General features: G+C 48.5%; 2 protein-coding genes across 2 annotated transcripts in view; both read right to left on the bottom strand.

Moving 5' to 3' along the window:
- Nucleotides 1-447: 447 nt before the first annotated feature.
- lrrc58b (leucine rich repeat containing 58b) lies at nucleotides 448-10,654 on the bottom strand. The gene is given in 7 exon segments (XM_064329693.1): nucleotides 448-2,226; nucleotides 3,726-3,808; nucleotides 3,810-3,862; nucleotides 3,865-3,979; nucleotides 4,574-4,584; nucleotides 4,772-4,889; nucleotides 9,780-10,654. Coding segments are annotated over 7 exon segments (1,080 nt in total). The 5' UTR covers nucleotides 10,235-10,654; the 3' UTR covers nucleotides 448-1,981.
- A 746-nt stretch (nucleotides 10,655-11,400) lies between these two features.
- The window catches only part of fstl1b (follistatin-like 1b), a 38,246-nt gene continuing 22,895 nt past the window's right edge, over nucleotides 11,401-26,751 (bottom strand). The window contains exons 3-11 of the mRNA XM_064329690.1: nucleotides 23,575-23,676; nucleotides 23,100-23,229; nucleotides 22,694-22,726; nucleotides 21,693-21,823; nucleotides 17,679-17,797; nucleotides 16,094-16,206; nucleotides 15,213-15,323; nucleotides 14,688-14,785; nucleotides 11,401-13,889 (exon numbers count right to left, since the gene is read on the bottom strand). Of these exons, the coding sequence (XP_064185760.1) occupies nucleotides 13,848-13,889; nucleotides 14,688-14,785; nucleotides 15,213-15,323; nucleotides 16,094-16,206; nucleotides 17,679-17,797; nucleotides 21,693-21,823; nucleotides 22,694-22,726; nucleotides 23,100-23,229; nucleotides 23,575-23,676 (879 nt within the window). The 3' untranslated portion in view covers nucleotides 11,401-13,847. The remainder of the gene's footprint in view (nucleotides 13,890-14,687; nucleotides 14,786-15,212; nucleotides 15,324-16,093; nucleotides 16,207-17,678; nucleotides 17,798-21,692; nucleotides 21,824-22,693; nucleotides 22,727-23,099; nucleotides 23,230-23,574; nucleotides 23,677-26,751) is intronic.

Consider the following 26,751-nt stretch of genomic DNA (forward strand, 5'->3'; position numbering starts at 1 on the left):
AGTTTGGGGGTTTGCACAGATGTGGGTCAGAGGAAGACTATTCATGTGCATCTCAACAGACAAACACATGCGGGAGCCTGACTGACCAGCAGGGGTCGCTGGTGTGCGATAAGGTACAGCCAATCGTGCGCTTCCCTGCAGGGACGCCAGCCAGTTAGCACTGGCACAGTCTGGATTCAGTACCACAATGTGGGGCCCATCCATGCACCAGAACAGCGGCTTATTAGGGTGAGCCACGAGCAGCTCCCGCTCACCGTTACATCACCGCTATGGTCACGTCAAGGTACGACGACAGGGCAGAAATTCACTTCAGAAAGCACTTCAGCTGGCACTGTACCAAAAATGTCCAGGCCCCCCACCACCACTCTCCAGCATACCCCACAACACCCCACAGTGCCCCCCTCCCAACCCAACCCAACCCACCCCCCAACACAAAAACAAAGGAAAAAACAGTCAGGTGGTAACGGGAGAACGAGGTCTCATTAATCCAAAAATAGGTATGGCTGCCTTAATTACGGTCAGCGGCTCAATAGGGATGGCTGCCTTAATGCGGTCAGCGGCTCAATGACTGTGATTCTGAACTGCTGTAGAGAGGAAACTCTTGTAATAGGTTCAAACAAGTCAGCGATTGACAGCTCTTTGTAGCCCCGCCCCTTAAAGGGTTAATGATACCTGACTATCCCATCTTCACCTCTACAGTCAGGTGCTCTTCAGTCTGGAGTGCGTGTGGAACAGGAAGTGAGAAACGACCCCGAGTCTGAGCTGGGGCGTCTCTGCAAGACGGACGCATCATGAAATCCCTGGACATGGGCGATGAAAGTAAGAGAAAGGATTTCTCTTATTCACATAAGGGGGGAGGGGAGGGGAATCCAAAACAACAACAGGACGTTAGGGCACAGACAGGTGACCTCTGTACTGTGATGTGTGAGTAGGCTCAGAGCCTGTACAGAAGTGGGGTAGTTAAAGAGTAACTTCCCCAGCAGGCCCTGCTGGGGGGTCTCACAACTCAAATACTAACGGACCTTTAGAACAAAGTCAAACTGGCTCAAAAGCAACAGAAGCATTCTGTCCACAGCAGTTGCCAAAAATAGTCAGGCTAATGTTTAAAAAAACAAAAACTTTAACAGAAATTATACATTTTTATAAATTTGACGCCTGGATTACACCCAATCACAGCTTAACCTTGCGGCAAAACATTTTTGCCATTCAGTGAATATGCAGGCATTGCAAAACAGGGAAATTTTACCTCTTATTACTGGCTCTTAAAAAAAAAAAAAAAAAAGCTTGCAAAGGAAAAAGAATGTAGAGTGTGGTTCTGGGTAATGTAGTGTTTAGGGACTCGGGCTTCAGCAGGTTCAGATCACACGAGGACTCTGGACCTTTCACCCTTCAATGGGGAAGTACTTCAGTAAACACACAGTGGTTCGGACAGAAATGCCTAAAACAGCCAGCATGTGTGGAGTCACACTTTTTAAGGCTCCGGCAAAGGAAATAAATAAAAAAAATGCCACGTCTGAAACTTCATTTAGGCGAGGAACCTGAGTGGAGCCAGCATATACAGGTCCCCCCGGGGCTAATATATTATTATTATAATAAGGCACTAATATATATTTGTTCTTTTCATATCCCTCCATACTTTGTGTAAGGTGTTGGACACAGTGACAGTGGGGAGGCCAGGCAGTGCCTCGATCACACTGTCCTGCGAACAGCTCTACTCCCCACCTTACCCTGAGCTTTAAGATCTTACGCTACTCTACCAGATGCTAGTTTTTTTTTTTAATGCAATAAATAATCTGATTGTATTAGAAAAACAAAAAAAAAATATTTCATTTAAAAAAAACAAAAAAGAACCCCCCCTTGGCAGTAATAGATCTGTGTTTGCACTATGAATTAATACAGCTCATTAGAAAGTTAGTGTTATCAGCCCCAAGAGATACACAGACTCTGACGTGATTGGATGGTTTGAGGCCCCGCCTCTTTCCTATCCCAGCAGCACCCTCTGCAGCCGGTCGGCGGGCACGCTGTTCTCGTCCTCCGAGTCGGCGTCGCTCTGCGGGTTGGAGCTGCAGGGAGAGGTGCATTCTGGGGAACACAGGTAGTGCATGAGCGGGAGCCGGTACTTCCCGCAGAAGTCCACAAACTTGATGTGCCGCACGCACGAGTCAAAGTACACGCCTGCGGAGAGAGGACACGCATTTATACACACACCACATGCATTTATACACGCATCACACGCATTTATACACGCATCACACGCATTTATACACACAACACACGCAACACACGCATTTATACACGCAACACACGCATTTATACACGCAACACACGCATTTATACACGCACCACACGCATTTATACTCGCACCACACGCATTTATACACGCATCACACGCATTTATACACGCAACACACGCATTTATACACGCACCACACGCATTTATACACTCATTTATACACGCAACACACGCATTTATACACGCACCACACGCATTTATACACGCACCACACGCATTTATACACGCACCACACGCATTTATACACGCAACACACGCATTTATACACGCAACACACGCATTTATACACGCATCACACGCATTTATACACACATCACACGCATTTATACACGCATCACACGCAACACACGCATTTATACACACATCACACGCATTTATACACGCATCACACGCAACACACGCATTTATACACACATCACACGCATTTATACACTCATTTATACACGCAACACACGCATTTATACACGCACCACACGCATTTATACACGCACCACACGCATTTATACACGCAACACACGCATTTATACACGCAACACATACAACACACGCATTTATACACGCAACACACGCATTTATACACGCATTTATACACGCAACACACGCATTTATACACACACCACGCGCAACACACGCATTTATACACGCAACACACGCATTTATACACGCAACACACGCATTTATACACGCAACACACGCATTTATACACGCAACACACGCATTTATACACGCATTTATACACACACCACACGCATTTATACACACGCCACACGCATTTATACACACATCACACGCATTTATACACACACCACACGCATTTATACATGCAACACACTCATTTATACACACACCACACGCAACACACGCATTTATACATACGCCACACGCATTTATACACACATCGCACGCATTTATACACACACCACACGCAACACACGCATTTATACATGCATCACACGCATTTATACATACGCCACACGCATTTATACCACACACCATACACGACGCATTATCCACACACACCACACGCAACAACGCATTTATACATACGCCACACACATTTATACACGCATCACACCCATTTATACACGCATCACACGCATTTATACACGCATCACACGCATTTATACACGCATCACACGCATTTATACACACATCACACGCATTTATACACGCATCACACCCATTTATACACGCACCACACGCATTTATACACGCATTTATACACGCACCACACGCATTTATACACGCAACTATACACGCAACACATGCATTTATACACGCACCACACGCATTTATACACAACACACATTTATACACACATCACACGCATTATACACCACACATATCACGAAACACATTATCACGATAGGCGATTAACAGACAGCACAGGCATTAACACACATCACAGCATATACACACAACACGGATCCGCTCAGATTGTGGGATTCTGCAGCCAGATGCGCAGCGCAGGTCCAGCAGCAACGCAGGTTCGGACTGATGGACGTCCGGCCAGCATTCCAGCAGCGCAAGGGGTGGCTGTGAGGTCATGTCCTGCACAGAACCCACCAGCACAGGGGTTGCGCCGCGAGACTGAGCTCCTTGCGACGGTGCACCAGGCTGAGGATCTCGCGAGGCAGGTAGGTGAGCAGGTTGTTGTGGAGGCTCAGGGAGCGCAGGGAGTAGAGCCTGAGGGGACAGAAGCAGGGAGTCTGAGCAGCTGAAGCCCTGATGACCAAACACGGGGGGATTTACAGGATGTGAGCTAATTCAGCTGTGTGTGTGTGTTATGTGTTGTGAGTGTAGTATGTGTAGTGTGTGTAGTTTAGTGCCTGTAGTGTAATGGTTAGGGATCTTGACTCGTAACTCTGAGGTTGCAGGTTTAAATCACAAGCAGGTCACAGCTGTTGTACCCTTGATCAATGTACCCACTGTTAACCTGAATTCCTCCAGTAAATACCCTACTGAGTAAATGGGTGAAATGTTATCTAAGGAAAGAGTGTGATGTATTACACAATGCATATTATAAAACACTACATAAAGCATGACCATGTGTACTGCACAGCGAGGACAGCAGGAGCAGGTGTGGGAGTAGGGGTGTGGGAGCAGGAGGAGGAGCAGAGCAGGTGTGGGAGCAGGTGGAGGGGCAGGTATGGGAGAAGGAGGAGGAGCAGGTATGGGAGCAGGAGGAGGGGCAGAGCAGGTGTGGGAGCAGGTGGAGGGGCAGAGCAGGTGTGGGAGCAGGTGGAGGGGCAGGTGTGGGAGCAGGAGAACGAGGCTCACCTGGCGAGCTGGGGCGGAACACTCTGGATGCGGTTGTCACACAGAACCAGGTAGGAGAGGAACGGCAGGTTGGCCAGGGGGGAGCGTGATGAGGACCCAGCAGAGGGCAGAGCTCAGACTGGAGAGGGGAGGGGCGAAGCAGGTGGGGAGAGGTGGAGGAGACAGGGGAGAACACGAGACAGGCCTCACCTGCGAGCTGGGCGGAACACTCTGGATGCGGTTGTCACACAGAACCAGGTAGGAGAGGAACGGCAGGTTGGCCAGCTCGGGGGGGATGTCGCTGATGAGGTTACCACCAAGATACAGCAGCTCCAGACTGAGAGGGGGGAGGGGGGAAGAGGGGGAGAGAGGGAGAGAAAGACAGAGGGAGAGAAACACCATTCAGTACAGACCATAATACACCATGACAAGACCCTGAAGCCAATAAAGCAGCATATCCACGTGACTGTACCCAGCTGTGGGTACAGCACTTCTAAAAGCACCAGAAATTAAATGTAAACAATAAACCTGCTTTACTCACTCTCGCCACCAGGGGCGTGGCTGAGTTTTCATTTTCACCATAAAAATCAACTACCTGGGCAGCATGGTGGTGCAGAGGGTAGCACTGTCACCTCACAGCAAGGTCCTGAGTTTGAATCCCGACCAAGGGCCTTTGTGTGTGGAGTTTGCATGTTCTCCCTGTGTCTATATGGGCTTCATCTGGGTAGACATGCAGGTTAGGTTACTGGAGACACTAAGCTGCCTGCAGGTACCGTGCGAACGTGCGAATAAATGGTCTGTGTGCCCTGCAATGAATTGGCGACCTGTCCAGGGTGCGTTCCTGCCTTTCACCCACTGCATGCTGGGATAGACTAAAGCCTTTCTGCGACCCCGACCAAGAACAAGTCAGAAAAAAATTAACAGGTGAGCAACAACAACAAAAATCTGCACACGCCGCAGCTCTCTCCAAGGGCAAAAATCAAATAATGCAGCAATAAGCAAGTGTGAAACCGCTTCGACAGGCAGGATGTGCCAATGAGACGTTAACCGACAGTGAAGCAGCGAGCATGCTGGGACATAACGTAGCGCTCTGTGCTCAGAGCAACCAGCCGTGTGGCGTTCAGCACAGTGTTCAGAGCAACCAGCCGTGTGGCGTTCAGCACAGTGTTCAGAGCAACAGCAGTGGCGTCCATGCAGAGCACCAGCCGTGTAACGCGACAGTTCAGCAACCAGCCTGTGGCGTCAGCAGGTAGGCCAGCCGTTGCTGTTCAGACGCATTCAGAGAAACAGCCTGTGGCTCAGAGTTCAAGCAACCAGCCGTGTGGTGTTCAGCACAGCGTTCAGAGCAACCAGCCGTGTGGCGTTCAGCACAGTGTTCAGAGCAGAGTGGCGGCTCCTGCAGAGGCACCCAGGCCACAAATTCCGCGAATTCTGCCCTCTAGCCTGTCGCAGATGGAGGAGCCCGCTTTCCTCTTCAGGACTGCATTCAGGTAAATAGATATAACAGCTGATACTGCGTTGAGTTGGATGTTTCTCTTACGGCAGGTTCTGCACACGCAGGTGGCAGCTCCTGTTCTTGTGGCACGTTGTTTCAACGTGCAACTTCCAAACTGAGACACAAATTTAACGCAAATCACATTGACAATCGAACATTCCATCTGCAGTACATCTGACTCATCCGATCCCAATGCATCACGCACAGGCCTGTATCTGTGCTGCGGACACACTATCCCCCAGGGCAGGGGGCGGGGGGGGGGACAAAATCCTGGGCTAACAGGGCCTCTAAGGCATTGAGAAAACAGTGAGGTAACTCTGTTCGATAATACCGTACAGACCGTACCACCATACAGCTCCGCTGATTCACCCCAGACAGACAGACACCATGCCTAAAGATCACCCTGACTAATTCAAATAATACCATAGTTCCTGTTTGAGTACAGCAGGGCAGCATGGGACTTGTAGTAAGAAAGAGCATGACATGATGCAATACGATATTTCAGCCAAAAATCCCCTGCAACTTTCCAGGGCTGCTGACTCAGGGCTGATCTTTAGAGCTCTTTGTTTTTAATAGAAAAGAAAATCCCCAAGCTTGAGCACTTTCTCTGTTCCTGTTTTGTAGAGACCGCAAAAACTGCCCTCGATGTAAACGCTACTGATAATTATTAAGACTACAGCGCTTTAAAAACAACAACAAAAAAAGACCTAATCAAGCCTACTTCTCGACACAGCTGTGCCTCGGAACTCCACAGGTACTGCGGGCCAAGCTACACGTCCCGCAGCGCGAACACACCACTCCCCTCAGGTGAGCAATGGTCACCTGCCAGGGAAACGCAGGCAGACGTCCCCATTGACCCCCTTATCACTTATTCACTCTGAGGAGCCTGACAAACGTGGGCTGCCGCTGTGCACCAGGCTTATATAACTCAGCTGCCAGTAAGAGCACGCAACTTTGTCCCGGATAAGAAAAGCCAGGACGAGAATCTAGACCCGGACCGAACTACGACTCCACGAGGAAACCTTCCAACAGGGGGAAGGTGCAGATTAAGCTGCGGGCCCAGAGGAGACCCTTCCCCCTGCGGACTGAGGGCCGGGGTTTACCGACCTCCACCCGGACCGGGACAGCGAGCCAATTAAAGCACACCGCTCGCTTCTCTTCGGCCGTAACCATGGTTACCCCAACGAGCCCGTCGTTGAGCTGAAAGGCTTTCCCCATTCTGAAACAGATCTATGAAAGGGCCTCGGGAAGGGGGGGGGGGGGGGGGGTGTATGGGGGGGTTTTGGGGAAGGACCAGGGACAAGGATGAGCACCTTTCAGTGAAAGGCACCTTTTGAGCTATTTCCTCAGAAATGGAGCACCTTCACACAAAGAAAACCTCCACTTAATGGCCTGCTGAGATCTCCAACCCCCACGACTCTGAGACTGGACACCACCCTCTTGTCCATGCTAGGTTGGAGTGGGTGAGCTAGCTCCTGAACCCCCTCAAAACCACTCACAAATAAGGGAGCTGGGCTAACAACTTGGCGAAAAACAGCTCTGTAAACAAGAGTGAACACAGACGGTAAACAGTGTCACTTGCTTTGCTTTTCTTTGGGTGGAAAGACAAGGCAACATATTTCAATCTTGATTTTTTTTTATTTTTTATGTAGGTCACCATGACATGCAGCAGCACCACTCAAGCAGAGTGTGGAAAAACAACTGATAAAAAGAACAAGGAACTAAAACAAAACAGCCCTTCTCCCAAAGACAAGCAAAGATAACATTCAAGCAAGGCAGGCTGCTTCAATTCATTCATTTTAGCTAAAATCTCTGCAATGTTTCAAACCAGAACAGAGTTTAAAGTTGTGTGGGGACAACAGAGGTGGTGCAATGAAAAGCAAAGATACCCAACTCACTGGCTAAATGACATTTCAGTCTGGAAACCTAAAAGTTAAGCAATCACAGAGTTAATGAAGAGTTGTCTTGGCTACAGTCCCTGCTTAGAAGAACAGTGCAGTGTTCTAAGGGGTTCACAGCCATGTTCACTGTTGTCCATGTTGCTCCACTGAGAAAGTGGCATTGCGTCGTGCTAATATGTGGATTGTCTGCTGTTGTGCATTGTGCTGCAGAGTACAACATAACACACTGTACCGAAAACACATTCCACTGGCCTTGGCCGTGTATCTAAAAAACAACCTATCTATCTACAAACTTCACATCCCGTAGGAGAAAGGAAAATAAGGTTACATTTCGACCAAAAGTGCTTCATTAATAAACTGCACAGAATGTGACAAGTCTGCCAGGTCTGTCAGCTTTTTTACAGCCTCTGTGCAAATTTCCATGAAGGCGGCAGCCACCGTCAGTGAAATAAGTGTGTCAGTATAACGCTAACGGGTTTGCACAGAGTCACACGAAACTGTAAAGATCTCAATCACCTCGAAACAACTCGTCCAACACCAGGAGAAGACGGACAGACCTTGCCCTGAAGAAGCATCTCACTGCGCATGCACAAAAGTCCAGGCCACAGAGGAAAGCCAAGATTAGAGAGGATGACCAGATGAATGATGCATGCCATAGTCTAAAACACTGACAGGATTTCACCATTCTGTTGCTCTTGGCAAGTCTAACTGAGCCACTTCTTTAAAAAAAACTGATAACCTTCTTAAACTACCATTTGTAGGCCATCAATATGCAAACGTCAATGCATTTTCACAACAGAAGGGAGCAGAAGGTTTAAAGCAGCTACAGATCTTGCACTTAAGAAGGAGCTACACCACACATGGAACTTCCACGAGCTGCATTCAACCCGTTAAGACAAAAGATCCAGGCATCCCAGCCAGTCTAGGGACGGGTGCACTTGTGCGCAACTCGGCACGAGGAGGCCCGCTCGCCTCAGGGCAGTCTCGTTACATAACTGTAACCCACGGAGTCCTCCGGTCTGCTTTTGTAACACTGCCGCCGGCGGTCATCCCACCGGCACACCGTTAAGACGGTTGAGTCGCGTGCCTCTTCCAGCCTCGTTTTAACTTTGACTTACTGTCTGAACAACGTGAGCGGCGTCATATAATTCGAAAGTTATGAACATAGCCTGTATAACGCTAGCAGAGCCGTTCGTAGGCTAATGTTACTGTATGAAAATATCAGACCTAACAGTTAGCTAGGTAGCCGGCTTGGGGAAGCAGGCGCAATTTTAGACCACATATTGTTGTCTGCAGTAGTCTTCCAAAACACCACTTTCGCGCAGTGATCGAGGTCAACCGGGGTAATAAACCAATTCCTGAAAGTGGTTTACTACGAAAATAGTTTCATGCCCTAAAGTAGTAAGTCCCTACCAATCTGTATTAATAACGGGAGGTTCAAATTCCTAAGTGTCAACAGAATTTGGAGTTGATGTCCCGTTCAAAGCCGATCCATTTCCAGAGGCAAGTAGCTGACATTCGCTAAACCACATTAAGTGTAACCATGGAAATGCAGGTTAAATCGCAAAGTGTTATAAAATGTGCGTTTGGACTGTGCACGGCAGAGGCCAAATTACTGAATGCAATTGTTATTATACACCTATATCAATAAATAAATCCATCATAGCTACCCTGGAAACAACGCCACCCTCTTATCTAATAAATGGATTCTACCTTCGATATGCTAACTAATTTAGACCGGTTGTCTAGCCAGCTAACGTTGCTCTAAATTCACAATATGATTTCGCTGTAAAATGCAACGGCTTTTCTGTTTTCGTATGCACTCTCATACCTTGTTAAATCTTCTATTTCTGCCGGGATTGCTTTGAGTCTGTTTCCCCCAACCGAAAGGGACTTCAGTCGCTGCAATTTCAGACACTGGGTCGGCAGCTCCTCAAATCTGTTTCCACTTAAATTTAACACTTCGATTTGCATGGAACCGAAATCCTTGGGTAGCGAAAACTCGTCCAGACGATTGTTCTTCGCTAGGAGCGTTTTTAGCTTGTTCAACCTAGCCATTTCTTCACATATAACCGAGAGTCCATTATTGCTGATATCTATAAACTCAAGGTTCGCGAACAGACAGACATGCTCCGGCAACACTGTCAGTCGGTTGTAAGTCAAGTACAGCTGCTTGGTGTCTTTCCTTCTCTCTTCGCTTATATTATCCAAACTCAAACTGTCCAGATTCAGGCGAGACAAGTCTAAAACATTCTCTCCACGGTCAGCCCCATCGAAGACCTCCATTTTTGATCAGCCCAAAAAACTCGCAAAAATGTAGGCTATTAGGACGTCATACGGCTTTGGATTCCAGAAAAAAGCGAACCGCATCAAACGGTCGTTTAAAGAAAATAAACAAGGAAGTAAAAACGGCACAGAAACGATGTTCCTACACAGTAACTTAATCATTCGATGCAACCGTGGAATTCATGTATCCACAACATTTGTGAAGCTGTAGGCTAAACTATGGCCCCAGAAGTATAGCCTACATTCAGCTTCCTAGCACAGACAGCCCTGAATCTGCATATATCGATGGGAGGCCCACCAGGTCAGCGCATGCCCATATTTAGTTCATGTTCCGGGGCTCTGTTGAGCTGTGTCCCCGCCCTAACTTTAACCCACAAACGTCGCAGAGGCTTCGAGGAACAGCAGACCCGCTACTCTCTCAATTAGCCTATGGCATTTAGCGGAAGTAGGGTATAATTTCATAGTTTCTAATTGCGGTCTCTTTGCCAATCTGATTTCGGCTAGTCCCGACCTATTGGAAACAGCAGTTAGAACGGGGTGATTTTTCACGTGTTCCTCACTCAAGCACCATTATGAAATCGGGTAGGTGTATTGCGTTAGCCTACGCAAGGGTCAAGACAGTCCGCTTACCACACTCATCAAACTGTTAAAGCACAGTTCGTAAAAAACAAATCTACTCGTAACATTCACAACCTCTTTTAGATGTTTAATGATCAACCATGTAGGCTATTACACATTCATCTCGTCACCCTGACAGCTGCCAAGCTTCAATTTGCAGTTGCTACTCACTGCTTACCTAAATCGATCACTAGGCTACAAAAAGTGTGAATGTCTTGTAATCTAAAAGGGGTTTTCTTATTATGATTCAGATTAAAGGAATACTATTTTTAATGAAAACAATTTAAAGGTACAACAGCAATAATAATAATAATATTAATAATAAACCATTATGATGTCCTCCGAGGTGTGTGAATTTTACCAGTTATTCCCGAGCGCAGACCTGAACATGCATAGAACGTACGTATAACATGCACACAAATCCAATCACCCACTCAAAATCCGACAAAACTACACAGTAGGCTATAGCATGCACCATATAAGGACAAACAAGATGTGTATCCAAAGCTCCAGTTGACCTGTACAGAGTCGATGCAATGAAGCAGTCATAGTTGTAAATGTATTTATTTAGCAATTTTGTTTATTGGCATGTATACCCCAAAGTCGTGTATGACATTTAGTTGTAATAAATGAGCGAGTAAACAAGAAGTAATAACCTTTTACAAGAATACAAAATGGTTTTCTCCGTGAACAGTGAAGGACACACACACATACAAACACATATATTGGGGGGAAAAGAAAGACAAATGAGCTAGTTTAAGGTAATACTGCCAAACATATTTGTGCTGTTTTCAGTTGTGTTCAAATTCACTGCAGGTGCATGAGAACCGCGCTTCTGCAGGTGACGTGTTGTTGTTGTTTTTTTATTTTATTTTTATTTTAGATTTTAAGGCACTGATAACCACACATGATATACCTGTCATTGGTGGGGTCTTCGAGAATAAAACATAAAAAGCACCTAAACTACACAGTTGACATTTATTCTAATTATTTTATTAGATTTCACTTTGAAAGCTAAAAGGTATAGAGTAGTTGCTGGGTCCAGAGCAATGGCCACCCGGAGTTATTGTACTGTACATTTTATTCAAAATCTTACAGCAGGCTTTGGCTTCAGTAATTCCACCCTCTGAGTTGACCAGCTGTCGTGTTCGTCTCTCCCATTTTAATCCAAGCGTTGACTTAATTTTAAACCAGACCCGTTCAGGAGTCAACTTGCGCTAAAACATCAAATACTGACATACTGACCGCAGCGCAGGAGATTTGCAAAAGCCGCGCACGCTCTCCAAACGTCAGGTGACGCTGTGATGATTTTATCACCCTGCACCCGACAATACCAGGCTACCTGACCGAACACAATCGTGAAGCAAAAAACGAATACAATCGTCTCATATCGAATATACGCAGACTATTACACAAATGCGTCCAAAATCTTTTATCACATTTGAATGAGTATATCGTACTTTGAAACTAATATTCAGTACATTTTATGATGTAAAATTGCACAAGACAGATGGGAGTAACCAATACCCTCCTTGAGTGGTAGGCCTACGCCTAGTTAAATTAATCTAGCTGTAGCCTATTTGTAGTCGCATTCTTAACTAATGTGCCATTTTTGTACAGCACCTTTGTTGCTCATTTTATGAGAGCCGTTACGTTTCCTACCAAGCTGGAAAAAAAACAGTAGAGAAGAACTTTACTGAAGCCTAGAAACATAGCACCTTTAAAAACGTCACGCGACTGCTGTTTACGATACGAGAAAAGCTGTGTGTGCGGACTTAGCATGGGCGTCACAGCTCGCGCAGAGCAGGGGATAACGGAAGTGCCTAAGCGTATTTTTTTGAGGACTTCTTAATTTTATTTTTTAAACAGCCATTGTAAATTTCAACCTGAACTTCTAACAGTCCTAACTTTCGCGTCTCGGAGCTCCCGGGCCAGATAGGAAACATCTATATTATCAGATTACATTTATCAATTTATCACGAGCCTTCGGGTCAAAGTTGTGATCTAATCTCAGGACCAGACGAAACTATAGGGCTATTATGGGTATTACTTCATACGCATACAGATCCCAGTCCCTACATTATCAGACAGTCAATCCTTTATGGGTTCAACATCAAAGCCCCAACGAAGCCCAATATTTAAATTTCATTCTTAAGTGACTTATAATCTTGCAAAAGCGCCATTTACAACGGAGTGATTACACTGGGCTTTTGATACTGCCTTGGTGTGGTATCGCGGACAGGTGACTGCGATTGAGGGCCGTAAATGCACAGGAGCTGGCCTGGGAAGAGAAGACAGCCCGGCCCGGGCATTCCGCTGCAGGGCTGCGGTCCTCTCTGCTGTGAGAGCGAGCGCGCGGCGCCGCGCGGAAGGAACTCTCTGCGCGTGGCCCAAAAATGCGACTGACCAATTCAAGCTCGCTCATGCTAAGCCACACAGACCTAAACAAACAAATACGCAAACAAAACAAAACAAGCAGGCTCTTCTGCTTCACCATTACCTTTCTCTCTCTCTCTGTTTCCTTTTCATTAATACCTTTCGCTTACAATTGCCTTTGTTGTGGTTACACACTTTTTCTTTTTTTTCAACAGGACAAACACAAAATATGTAAAAAATAAAATAAAAAATTAATAACAATAATAATAAAACACCCCAACCAGAGTGTGGGGACTTGCTTGCCAAGGCTTGCAGTGATACACTCTAACAGGTTACAGCACTTTATATGGTAACATCAAACATGAATGACCAACTCCACCCATCCGCTTCTAACAAACAGCAACAAAAATATCATATTACACATAAAAAATAAAAATAAAAATCACAATTAACAATCATGGCAAATAAAACAAGTAATAATGATACGTTCCTATTGGCAACAGTACAAAGTTTCAAGCTTCAGCCTGAAAGCGAGTGATGCAGGGCTGGCCGGAAGGGCTCTCTCTCCTTCGCTCTCTCTGGGACAAACCCTCCCTCAGCCTCCTTCTCACGCCTTCCTCTAGACCTCCTTAGTGCTCGACTTCATCTTCTCCACCGTCTCCTGCAGGGGACGAAAGACACGGCGCCCGTCAAAAACAACGCGCGCGCATTCCCATTTGGCTTTGGCTAATGAATCCCGTTTCCTGGTTTGCACTGGCTGGGCTCACGGGTTTGCCTGCCTCCTGTTTGTTCGGGCAGGGGTTTGTGAGGTTACCAAGTGCACGTCCTCGTTGAATTTTCAGTGGCAGAGACCCAAGAATGTTTTATGGAGCCGCCGTATTTACACGGTGACACTGAAAACAGCAGGCAGCACTGGCACTAAACTGCCTGCTCAGCGAGAGCGAGGTCAATCTATTTCGCTCAGTCTCTATGGTACAATGTACTACTGCGAGGGGAAATATAAGTCTGTTCTGCCTCAACCAGCCATTGATTTATGCTTTAAAGCTGCTTGTGCCCAGTGGATATGGAATATGCTACAACATATTGTAAATATGTGGACTTTCTGGAAAATACAATGATAAATACACTTCACAGCAGTGTAATACTGTATACTGCAGTATTCGAAAGCACCAATATACAAGTGTTGCAATATATTTGGTAATACATTTAAATATATTTTAACTATATTTTATTTCCACAAGTAGTAAGTCAAAATAAACATTAAAGAATGAGGCAGCCGTAGCGTGACACACACGTCTCCGTGACTGTGACGCTGTGCAGTATGAGAGATTGAGGCTCTCCTATTTCACTGCCCAAGACCTCACAGGTTTTAGACCCCTGGCTGGGGCTGGTGATCTGGTGGAATTCCTCACGCTCTGACCTTTGGCCTGTGACCTTTGACCCCCAGCGATTCACTGACCTGGTGTTTGTTGAGCTCGGCCACACGCCGGGTCCACTCCTCCTCAGTCATCTCCTGATCAGCTCCCTCTGTCTCCTCCAATACCGGCCTGTCCTTACCTGAGAGAGAGAGAGAGAGAGACATAGGGACACAGACATATTGATAAGAGGGAACGACAAAGAGATTGAGTTGAAACAAAGCAGAAAATATGTCGGCCCTGGAAGGTGATCTTCAGATCTTCACCTTCCAGTCTCAATGGTGAGTTTCTTGCACCCACGAATCCAACAAATAGCACAATTTCTTACGCAGACAGAGAGGACACTAGAGGGCTCTCATCTCACCTTCGCAGGTCATGGCGGTACAGAGACAGACAGAGTGCTAGAGGACGCTATCTCACCTTTGTAGGTCATGGCGGTACCGAGACAGAGGGGGCGCTAGAGGGCTCTCATCTCACCTTCGCAGGTCATGGCGGTACAGAGACAGAGGGGGCGCTATCTCACCTTCGCAGGTCATGGCGGTACAGAGACAGAGGGGGCGCTATCTCACCTTCGCAGGTCATGGCGGTGCACACCCAGTTGCCGCAGGCGCAGACGCAGCGGTTGCACTCCACCTGAGTCTCCGCCCCATCCTCGTACGTCTCGTCCTCCAGCGCACACTCTGCAGAGGAAGCAGGAAGAGTGATGCACGCTGGGATATGCACAAATATGCATTCTGAAAACCACAGCATTGTGGCAGACATAGACCTATATAGATCATGTTTTTCAGGTCAGATCCTGCTACAATCATACTGGGTCAACAGCAGCGTTTAAACATCCCATAATACATGTCACATCAGGAAAACGATGTTTAGGAAGTGTTCTCCTTGCTGAACACATGTTCGTAAATATCACATCCCAAAATTCCCAGAAACATGATTTGTCATCTGTACTGGATATGAGTAAAAATGGCCTTACTCTGGGGGATTGTGGGATATGAGCGTAAACAGGGCCTTACTCTTCTCTGGGGGATTATGGGATATGAGCGTAAACAGGGCCTTACTCTTCTCTGGGGGATTGTGGGATATGAGCGTAAACAGGGCCTTACTCTTCTCTGGGGGATTATGGGATATGTGTAAACAGGGCCTTACTCTTCTCTGGGGGATTATGGGATATGTGTAAACAGGGCCTTACTCTTCTCTGGGGGATTATGGGATATGTGTAAACAGGGCCTTACTCTTCTCTGGGGGATTATGGGATATGTGTAAACGGGGCCTTACTCTTCTCTGGGGGATTATGGGATATGTGTAAACAGGGCCTTACTCTTCTCTGGGGGATTATGGGATATGTGTAAACGGGGCCTTACTCTTCTCTGGGGGATTATGGGTTATGTGTAAACAGGGCCTTACTCTTCTCTGGGGGATTATGGGATATGTGTAAACAGGGCCTTACTCTTCTCTGGGGGACTGAAGCCGGGCTTCAGGCAGTTGAGGAACTCGTCGAAGCTCAGCTTCCAGTCGGCGTTCTCATCGGAGAGCTCGATGAGGGCGTCCACACACAGGCTCCTGGAGTACAACCACAGTGCACAGTCACGACCCCGTGGGGCAGCCTGAGAATCACCCCTTAGCATCCGCAGGTCTCTCATCTTCTGCCACATCTTTACCACACCGCTGCTCTGCCCTGTGCTCTTATTTGCCCTTTATACATGCCGATATTTTAAGCCAGGGCTGCCAAACCCTGTTCCTAGAAATTTACCGTCCTGTAGGTTTTCATTTCAACCCTAATTCGCCTACAGGATGATAGATCTCCAGGAACAGGGTTGGGCAGCCCTGCTCTAGCTGTTTAATGAGGTGCGCTTTGTTAGGGTTGAAATGAAAGTCTACAGGATGGTAGATCTCCAGGAACAGGGTTGGGCAGCCCTGGTTTAAGCAGTTATGCTTGAGTTTTTCTCTGTCAGTTTTTTGTATCTGTGATGAGTTCACGTAAATACGTGCCTGTATATGTGTAAATGCTAATCTGAACGATCGGAAATGAAAGGTCAGAGTGAGCAGGCACCACCTCTGCCAGCCCAGTGACCTACCATGCCCAGAACCCTCTGCAAAACAGCTGTCATAACACTGCTATTGTCCTGACTGGTCAGGGGGAGTAACAACAAGCACTGACCGCAGATGATCTCAGACACCGACCCATAAACACGGAGCGCACAGACTCCACACAAAACAGGCTCTGAGCCCCTACAATCCCCAGCCCTGTGTCCTGTCCCAGAGAGAGATGGCATATAATCTATGGCACTAATATGGCAGCGTGTGTATGTGTTGTTTACGGTGTATGTGCGTATAAATATGTGTATATTAGTCTACAGGTTGTAGAGTTGACTAATTTCTTTATTTTTTGTTATTACTGTTGTTCTTTGTAACTCTTGCTTTGGCAATACAGTGCATGTCATGCTAATAAAGCACCTTGAAATTGAAACAGAGAGAGAGAGAGAGAGAGAGAGAGACGGTGTGGTTTCACTACTGTTACACATACAAAGTTTATAGTATTCAGTAATTGTTTCGGCTGTAATTGTTGATGTCGTTTTTCACATTTCCATTGGTAACGATGTCATGCCATGAAACAACTCTATAAGTGAAAAAATGAGAGCGAGAGTGAAAGAGTGAGAGAGAGAGGGGAGGAGGGAAAGAGGCAGCAGTATCTGATACAGGGCAGACGACTCTAAGGTCCAGTCTCATGCACATCCAGAAATATTCTCAGACAAAAATAGCCAGAGGCGAGGAAGGACAGGGAAAGCAGGCTGGCGTCTTTCATAACCGAACCTTTTCCATAACCGAACCTTTTCCATAACCGAACCTTTTCATAACCGAACCTTTTCAAAACCGCTCAACATCAGAGGGGCGGGGGGCGGAACCAAGACTATGTTGGACCAGATTGGACCAGGATGGCCTGGGTCAGCCTGGGTTGGACCAGGTTGGCCTGGGTTGGACCAGGTTAGACCAGTTCTGGCCCAGGCTGGACCGGATCAGCAGCGAGCACTCACCTGAGCAGGCGGTTGCTCTCCTCGTCGGTGAAGGAGCTGATGTTGACGGCCGTCTCGTTGTGCTGGATGAACTTGAGGAACTCGGCAGAGTCCAGCTGAGAGTCTCCGTTATCGTAGTTCTGCGGGAAAACAGGGCAGCCATTTTGAGCTCAGGGGAACGGCGTGAGGGAACACAGGGCAGCCATTTTGAGCTCAGGGGAACGGCGTGAGGGAACACAGGGCAGCCATTTTGAGCTCAGGGGAACGGCGTGATGGAACACAGGGCAGCCATTTTGAGCTCAGGGGAACGGCGTGAGGGAAAACAGGGCAGCCATTTTGAGCTCAGGGGAACGGTGTGCCTTCGGGGGAGGAGCCAGGTGAACAGGGGTAGGGGGGCATCTGTTTGAGTAACTCATGGCACAGACTTATTACCTATGTAATTACCTATACCCGCTTATCCTGGTCAGGGTCACGGGGGGTGCTGGTGCCTATCCCAGCATACATTGGGAGAGAGGCGGGAATACATTCTGAAAACATAGTTTGCCAGTCCATCGCAGGGCACACACACACACCACTGACTCACACACTCGTATCTAGGGGAAATTTAGACTCTCCAGTTAACCTAACCTGCGTGTCTTTGGATATCATGTTTAAAAAAATAAAAAAGAAGAAGGAAGTGCAGCAGCGTTCACCGGGGGCACTGTGGAGAACCTTAAAAACCCACAAGGTGGCGGGCGCTTCTCCTCCAGACCCGGGCTCAACAAAGACAGGGGAAAACAAAGAGGACAGAGGAGGGAAGGAGGGAGGAAAAAGAGAAATGAACCTCCCATCGAGAGGTCTGTAACTGCCTCTTCCACAGCACACAGCCGGAAGGTTTGAATGCGGCAGCGGTTGCTTGGCGACGGGCATTCTGACTGTTTTAATTCCTGGCTGGCTGGCTTTCTGTCAGCGCGTTTTAACGCTCGGGTTTCGCTGACATGCGGTACTCGTGCGCGCTCAGACCGTTACACCCAGCAGCGGCGCGGTGTGATTTAAGAAGGGGAACGTGGTCGCGGGGATAACGTTTCACACCCAAAGTCCCTCCCCCAGGGCGTGACGGACAGCTCTTTCTGCTCCTGCCGTCCTGCGCTCCAAGGCGCCACACAGCGCCAGAGACGGATATGAACCCAGCAACCTTTCACCCAAATACAGGGGGTCCAATCAGGGTTCAGACCTGCCGGTGGCACTGGCAATCTGCAGCAGACCCATCTATCCAGGCTCCTCACAGGAGATCAATGTCAAACTAGAAATGCTAAGTGCAGCCACAGTTTGTGAGTTAATACCGAAGTACTGCTACTCGGTGAAAGGCCAGTTGTTCACTCCTCTTGTTTCGGTGTTAATGCTCACCTTTCACCCACATCTGCTGCACACGTGTAATCTCTAATAAACCTAATAAATATTAACTAATCAATCACATATCAAACCTATCGTTTGCCTGTGAGAGCTGACGGAGTGATATACAGAAGTAACCAGGCTGAGAGCTGGCCTGGTCCATACTGTAAAGCTTGGCTACTCATTAACCTGTGTAAGGTCAACCCTGCGATAAGAGCTTGGGCACATGAAGGTGCAGGAGAGCGCGAGGGCTCGCTAAGAGAGCGCTGAACCTTAACACGCAGGAGAGCGCTGAACCTTAACACACAGGAGAGCGCTGAACCTTAACATACAGGAGAGCGCTGAACCTTAACACACAGGAGAGCGCTAAACCTTAACACACAGGAGAGCGCTAACCCTTAACACACAGGAGAGCGCTAAACCTTAACACACAGGAGAGCGCTGAACCTTAACACACAGGAGAGCACTAAACCTTAACATACAGGAGAACTCTAAACCTTAACATACAGGAGAGCGCTAAACCTTAACACAGAGGAGAGCGCTAAACCTTAACACAGAGGAGAGCGCTGAACCTTAACACACAGGAGAGCGCTGAACCTTAACACACAGGAGAGCGCTGAACCTCAACACACAAGAGAACGCTGAACCTTAACACAGAGGAGAGCGCTAAACCTTAACACACAGGAGAGCGCTGAACCTTAACACACAGGAGAGCGCTAAACCTTAACACAGAGGAGAGCGCTAAACCTTAACACACAGGAGAGCGCTGAACCTTAACATACAGGAGAGCGCTGAACCTTAACACACAGGAGAACGCTAAACCTTAACACACAGGAGTGCGCTAAACCTTAACACACAGGAGAGCGCTGAACCTTAACACACAGGAGAGCGCTGAACCTTAACATACAGGAGAGTGCTGAACCTTAACACACAGGAGAGCGCTAAACCTTAACACAGAGGAGAGCGCTAAACCTTAACACACAGGAGAGCGCTGAACCTTAACATACAGGAGAGCGCTGAACCTTAACACACAGGAATGCACTAAACCTTAACACACAGGAGAGCCCTGAACCTTAACACACAGGAGAGCGCTGAACCTTAACATACAGGAGAGCGCTGAACCTTAACACACAGGAGAGCGCTAAACCTTAACACACAGGAGAGCGCTGAACCTTAACACACAGGAGAACGCTGAACCTTAACACACAGGAGAGCGCTGAACCTTAACACACAGGAGAGCGCTAAACCTTAACACACAGGAGAGCGCTAAACCTTAACACACAGGAGAACGCTAAACCTTAACACACAGGAGAGCGCTGAACCTTAACACACAGGAGAACGCTGAACCTTAACACACAGGAGAACGCTGAACCTTAACACACAGGAGAGCGCTGAACCTTAACACACAGGAGAGCGCTAAATCTTAACATACAGGAGAGCACTAAACCTTAACATACAGGAGAGCGCTAAACCTTAACACACAGGAGAGCGCTGAACCTTAACACACAGGAGAGCGCTGAACCTCAACACGCAGGAGAGCGCTAAACCTTAACATACAGGAGAGTGCTGAACCTCAACACGCAGGACAGCGCTAAACCTTAACACACAGGAGAGCGCTGAACCTTAACATATAGGAGAGCACTGAACCTTAACACACAGGAGAACGCTGAACCTCAACACGCAGGAGAGCGCTAAACCTTAACATACAGGAGAGCACGAGAGTTCGCTAAGCACTAAAGCTCTGCAGTGAGCACTCTTTGGAGAGCACTTGCTGGGAGGGACCAGCATGGCTGCTCCACACAGCTGCTCCACGCACAGGTCAGAGCATTTTAAGCCGCGATGGCCTTGCTTCTGTGGCCAGCCACCGTCCGCGGAACACGGCTGGCCAGTATTCCGCGCGCGCTGGCCCTTTAAGAAGCTCTGGCCAGTGACAGAGAGCAGGCAGGGGGCCCCCTCTGAGGGAGGGGGGCGGCGGGTGATTAAAAGCACTTGCGGCCCGTCTTGGCCATGCCTGAGACAGCGGTCCCATAAATAACCCGACCCCCCCGATGGCCTCTTTGAGGATTCAGAGAGAGACGAAGCCCCCCTCTGCGTGGTGAAATTAGCACAGCATCCTACTGCCCTGGGGGTGCAGGGTTGCCATGGCGAAACCAGAGAGGATGGGGGGGGGGGGGGGAGGAGGGGGCACGCTGTCTGTCACCTGCCACTGAAATCCTAATCAACAGTTCAGACACTCACAAACCCCCCCCCCCCCCAATCCAGCTCAGCCGACAGGTCTGGCAGAGACGCCATTATCTGCATCTTCCAGCGCAGAGTGCACACTCCCCACAGTCCATATGACTGCCCTGACAACACTAAAATACCACTGAGCTATCCTGAGAGAGAGAGAGAGAGAGAGAGAGAGAGAGAGAGAGAGAGAGAGAGAGGGGGGGTGGGGGGGGGAGAAAGAGGACAGAAGGAGAGGTATGGAGACTCCTGACGTCCTGAATCAAGCTCTGACAGAAACTTCTGTAAGTTTTTAGATTTCCTCACATGAAAACTGTTTAGGCCAATGAAAAACATACGCTACGTCTGAAAACCAGCTTTAGCTCAGTAATCCCAGCCCTGCGGAGCGACAGGCCCCACTGCTCTGTCCCCTAGAGCCCCCCCCTTTGCCACACCCACCTTGAAGTACTTCAGCAGGATGTCGGAGAAGTTGGAGCCCTTGGAAAACCAGCCGTCGGGCACGACCTCAGCCTGCAGCCACTCGATCACCCGACTGCGCAGCTCGTTGCGGTCGCCCAGGTAACACACAACTGCGCAGAGAGGGGGAGGGGGGTTATACAGCTGAACTGCACAGAGTACTGCATCCACTGCCCGTTAGCTACAGGGGAGATCAGAGCGTGCGCTAACAGCAGCCCGTTAAGTAGAGGAGACAGCAGAGCGTGCGCTAACAGTAGCCCGTTAAGTAGAGGAGACAGCAGAGCGTGCGCTAACAGTAGCCCGTTAAGTAGAGGAGACAGCAGGGTGTGCGCTAACGGCAGCCCGTTAGCTAGAGGAGACAGCAGAGCGTGTGCTAACGGCAGCCCGTTAGCTACAGGAGACAGCAGAGCGTGCGCTAACGGCAGCCCGTTAGCTAGAGGAGACAGCAGAGCGTGCGCTAACGGCAGCCCGTTAGCTAGAGGAGACAGCAGAGCGTGCGCTAATGGCAGCCCGTTAGCTAGAGGAGACAGCAGAGCGTGTGCTAACGGCAGCACGTTAGCTAGAGGAGACAGCAGAGCGTGCGCTAACGGCAGCCCGTTAGCTAGAGAAGACAGCAGAGCGTGCGCTAACGGCAGCCCGTTAGCTAGAGGAGACAGCAGAGCGTGCGCTAACGGCAGCCCGTTAGCTAGAGGAGACAGCAGAGCGTGCGCTAACGGCAGCCCGTTAGCTAGAGGAGACAGCAGAGCGTGTGCTAACGGCAGCCCGTTAGCTACAGGAGACAGCAGAGCGTGCGCTAATGGCAGCCCGTTAGCTAGAGAAGGCAGCAGAGCATGCGCTAACGGCAGCCCGTTAGCTAGAGGAGACAGCAGAGCGTGCGCTAACGGCAGCCCGTTAGCTAGAGGAGACAGCAGAGCATGCGCTAACGGCAGCACGTTAGCTAGCAGGGAACTTGGTTCAGTAACTCCGCTCTAACAGGCACTTACTTGGGCTGGCAACCGCTTTCTCGGCTTTCTTCTCTGGAACAGAAAAGAAAAAAAAGAAAAGTTTAGACTCAGATGTGTAACCAAGAAAATGTAAAACGGATTGATAGTCTTCTCAGATGTCTGGTATGGTGCAGTGCTCATTCAAATACAAATGAGAAATTACACATGTATGTAAATGCACTTACTTAAATTGTACTTAACAGTAAATTTTATTTACTAGAATTCCCGAGAGAGGAATGTCAGATAACTACAAAAACATTAAAAGTGGGGGGAAACATTCCATTACACATTGCTTTAAGTTGAGACTGCCATATTTTGGGGTCACCCCATGTTTTGGCGTTGTGCTGTATTTTTGGGTCACACAGTGTTTCGGGGCGTCCCCGCGTTTCGGGGTTCCCGTACCCACCCTCGCAGTGGCCGTCGTGCGCCACCTGGATCTTGAGGCCGGTGAGGCAGGCGTCGCGGTGCAGCTCGCAGTGGTTACGGTACGTCTTCCCATTGCTGCCGCACACCGAGCGCTTGTGTGGCTTACATTGCTGAGGAGAGAGAGAGAGAGAGCACAGCTTGCATTGCTCACACTTACACACACACTCACACACGCACACACACTCACACACTTACACACACACACTAATACACACACACACACACACACACTAATACACACACTTACACACACACACACACTCACACACTAATACACACACTCACACACACACACTAATACACACACACACACACTCATACATACACACACACTAATACACACACTCACACTAATATACACACTCACACACACACTCACCCACCCGCACATACACTCACGCACACACTCGCTCGCTCTCTCGCTTACACGCACACACACACACACACAAACTCACCTCGATGCACAGGCAGGTGGGCTCCCCCTTCTCGGTCACGGCGCACTCCCTTCCCGCCCCGCAGAACACGTTGGCGCAAACCTTCGACTTGCTCTTCACCTCCTGCAGAGAGAGGGACCGGCCTGCCGTCAGTGCTGCTCACGCAACGGGGAGTTCCCGGTAACGCAGCCTCTATATACCCGCTAACCACAACCAGCTAACAAAGCCTCTACACGGGCACTAACCATAACCCGCTAACACGCTCTACACACCCGCTAACCATAACCCGCTAACATAGCCTCTACACGCCCGCTAACCGTAACCTGACAACGCAGCCTATTGCAGTTCCTGTTCCTCATATGCGTAACATTAGCATGCTATTAAAAAAAACAGAAAATAAAGCTACAATTGTATCGAACTATGACAGAGAAGAGAGGTTCTGCTACATTACAGAACTTATTTAGTCGAGCGCAAATGTATGCATGAGGCAGAGGTAGAGGCTGACAGGTTGAAGAAGTGAGGTAAATTAGTGCATCTGCTTCCTTATTGACTTATTCACGAGCATAAAGCACTTCACTGACTTTTTACTTTATCCAACTGAGCCTCTTTTTCTCCTCATCAGAATACCGAAATATCACAACAACAACAGGACCCAATCTCATCTTTTCCCTTGTTCAAGTTGCAATTTAAAAAAAAGTGTTCTGTGGATGTGTCTAAAAGGCCATATATGGCATGTATTCATTAAGTTCTTACAAGATATTAAATTCTCATTAACAGGCACTGCTGTGCTCAGGACAGAGGGAATGTAATAGCGTTTATGAGAGAAATAAATTAAACTGCCAAAGCAACGGGGACTGAGGAAAGACGACTTGCGCCATCTAGTGGCGACATGCTGAAATGCAGAAAGGAAGAATTGTCCCAAACTGTTCCCCCGACGGCCCTTCAGTAGGACCCCTGAACGGCACACTTTAAACCGTTTACCACAACACAGCAGAGGTGTGTTACACATGAAGACATTTAATACTTCCTTTCTTGGCGACCCCATCTTGCAACTGTGTGGATAACAGAGGCTTTGTATTGGAACCACATGGGGGGGTGAAGATGGGGGGCCTGTAGGAATGCCTGCTGTACTGGCGGCTCAGAAATGCTCCGTGCATGTTTGTCAGCCCTTTATCTATCCACATCAGCGTCTAGACCCCTAGGGCAAAATCCAAAACCCTCTGTGCTTCACTCACTTACAGGCTACCACAGTGTTCAGAACACACAGGCATACGACCTGCTCCCCGCCCCTCCCTAATTCCCCCTTCCACCCCCAGGCAGTCTCCCTCACTTTCTCTCTCTGTCTACAAGCCGCAATCCCAGAGTGAGGATGGAAAGGACAGCTGCACTGTCATACTGATGCCGACTGCTAGCTACTGCTTGGAGCAAAAAGAAAGAAACCAGAAGTTGTTCAAAAATAAAGCAGTAGACATTTAGGTTACCAATTATTCTCAGGGGAAAACTGTAACGGAAAATGCGACAAACACAGGATGGACAGGCATTGTTTGAAAGCTTCAATCGCTTCGCCCTCTAGTGGTACATATTTGCCATTTTGTGCTGTTGTGTTGCAATACCACTGGCAACCACAAGGTGGCTCTCATGCCGACTCCCAGAAATTCCTGTCTGATTTAATTTGGGTCTCAGCAGTTTTTTTACCCTCTAATGTCTCAGTAATTATGAGTCACATTCCATTTAATAGAGGATTTCAACAAATTAATGAAAAAACAAGTCTTTTTCAGAACTGCAGCCCATTCATTCAAGGCACGAGCGAGTAGTTTTGTTAAATAGATTGTGTGTGTGTGTGTGTGAGTGAGTGTGTGAGTGTGTGTGTGTGTTAGCGGTGTGTGTTTGAGTGAGCGTTTGTGTGGGTGCAGTGCTAGTGAGGACATACTTCCATATGAATGTGTACGTATCAGCATATGCCAGCATATGCATCTGTATGTGTACATTTTTCTGTTCAAGTCATAGCATTGGCTAAATTTCACAGCAGAACCTTCTCTCAAGGGTGTGTGTGGGCATGTGGATGTGTGGGTGTTTGGGCATGTGGATGTGTGGGGGTGTGGGCGTGTGAGTGTGTGGTGTGTGGGCGTATGGATGTGTGGGTGTGTGGGCGTGCGGGCGTGTGGATGTGTGGGTGTGTGGAGGTGTGGGTGGGAGAGGTAGGGGTCTCCTAATAGATGCATACCCCCCAGGTGGGCAAACACAACTCCACCCTCATTGCTCTATCACCACACAGCCCACACACACCACAGCACACGCACACGACACACTGGAGCATGCCTCACACTCAACACACACACACGAACAGCATGCTCCTCACACGAACAACGCACCGCTACACACGACACACAACGCACACGCACACACACACGCACACGCCAGTAGTGAGGCAGAGCTCTGTTCTGCGGTGAGTGAAATAGATCGCCGCCTCGCTGGCTTGTAAAAGACACGCCAAACTTCATTCTACATCTGAGGCGGAGTACCGCGCGCGCTACAGCGGGGGAGGGGGTGCGTGTCAGAGATAAGCCCCCCCCCCCCCCCCCGAGGGGGCTGGCTGTCATATCTGCACCCCCATCAGAGCAGAATTTGGCAGTGAGAGCGCGCTCACATCACACACTCAGCTGCAGAAAGCACAGCCCTGTGCCAACCGCACCGAGATCAACCCTCCTGTCCATCGCACACGGGTCTGCAGGGTAAACATCTCTCCCTCTCTCCCTCTCTCTCCTTCCCCACTCTCCTATCTCTCTCCCTCTCTCTCCTTCCCCACTCTCCTATCTCTCTCCCTCTCTCTCCTTCCCCACTCTCCTATCTCTCTCCCTCTCTCTCCTTCCCCACTCTCCTATCTCTCTCCCTCTCTCTCACTCTCTCCTTCCCCACTCTCCTATCTCTCTCCCTCTCTCTTCCCACTCTCCTTCCTCTCCTCTCCTCTCATCCATCCCACATCGTGCTAGTCTACTAGTCCTTTTCTTGAAGACCACTCACCATCTCCTCCCTCTCTCCCACAACCCACCTCCACTATCTCCTTCACCTTCCCTGCTACCTCCATTACCTCCGCTGTCTCAATCCTGTCCTCTCTCTCTTCTCCTTCACCCAAATTCCGCATGCAGAGCACAGCTCCACGGTAAACAGTCGAGTGGGTGAAGAAGGGCCTATCACAGG

Source organism: Anguilla rostrata, chromosome 3 (genome assembly GCF_018555375.3).
Source record: "Anguilla rostrata isolate EN2019 chromosome 3, ASM1855537v3, whole genome shotgun sequence".
Classification (NCBI taxonomy): Eukaryota; Metazoa; Chordata; class Actinopteri; order Anguilliformes; family Anguillidae; genus Anguilla; species Anguilla rostrata.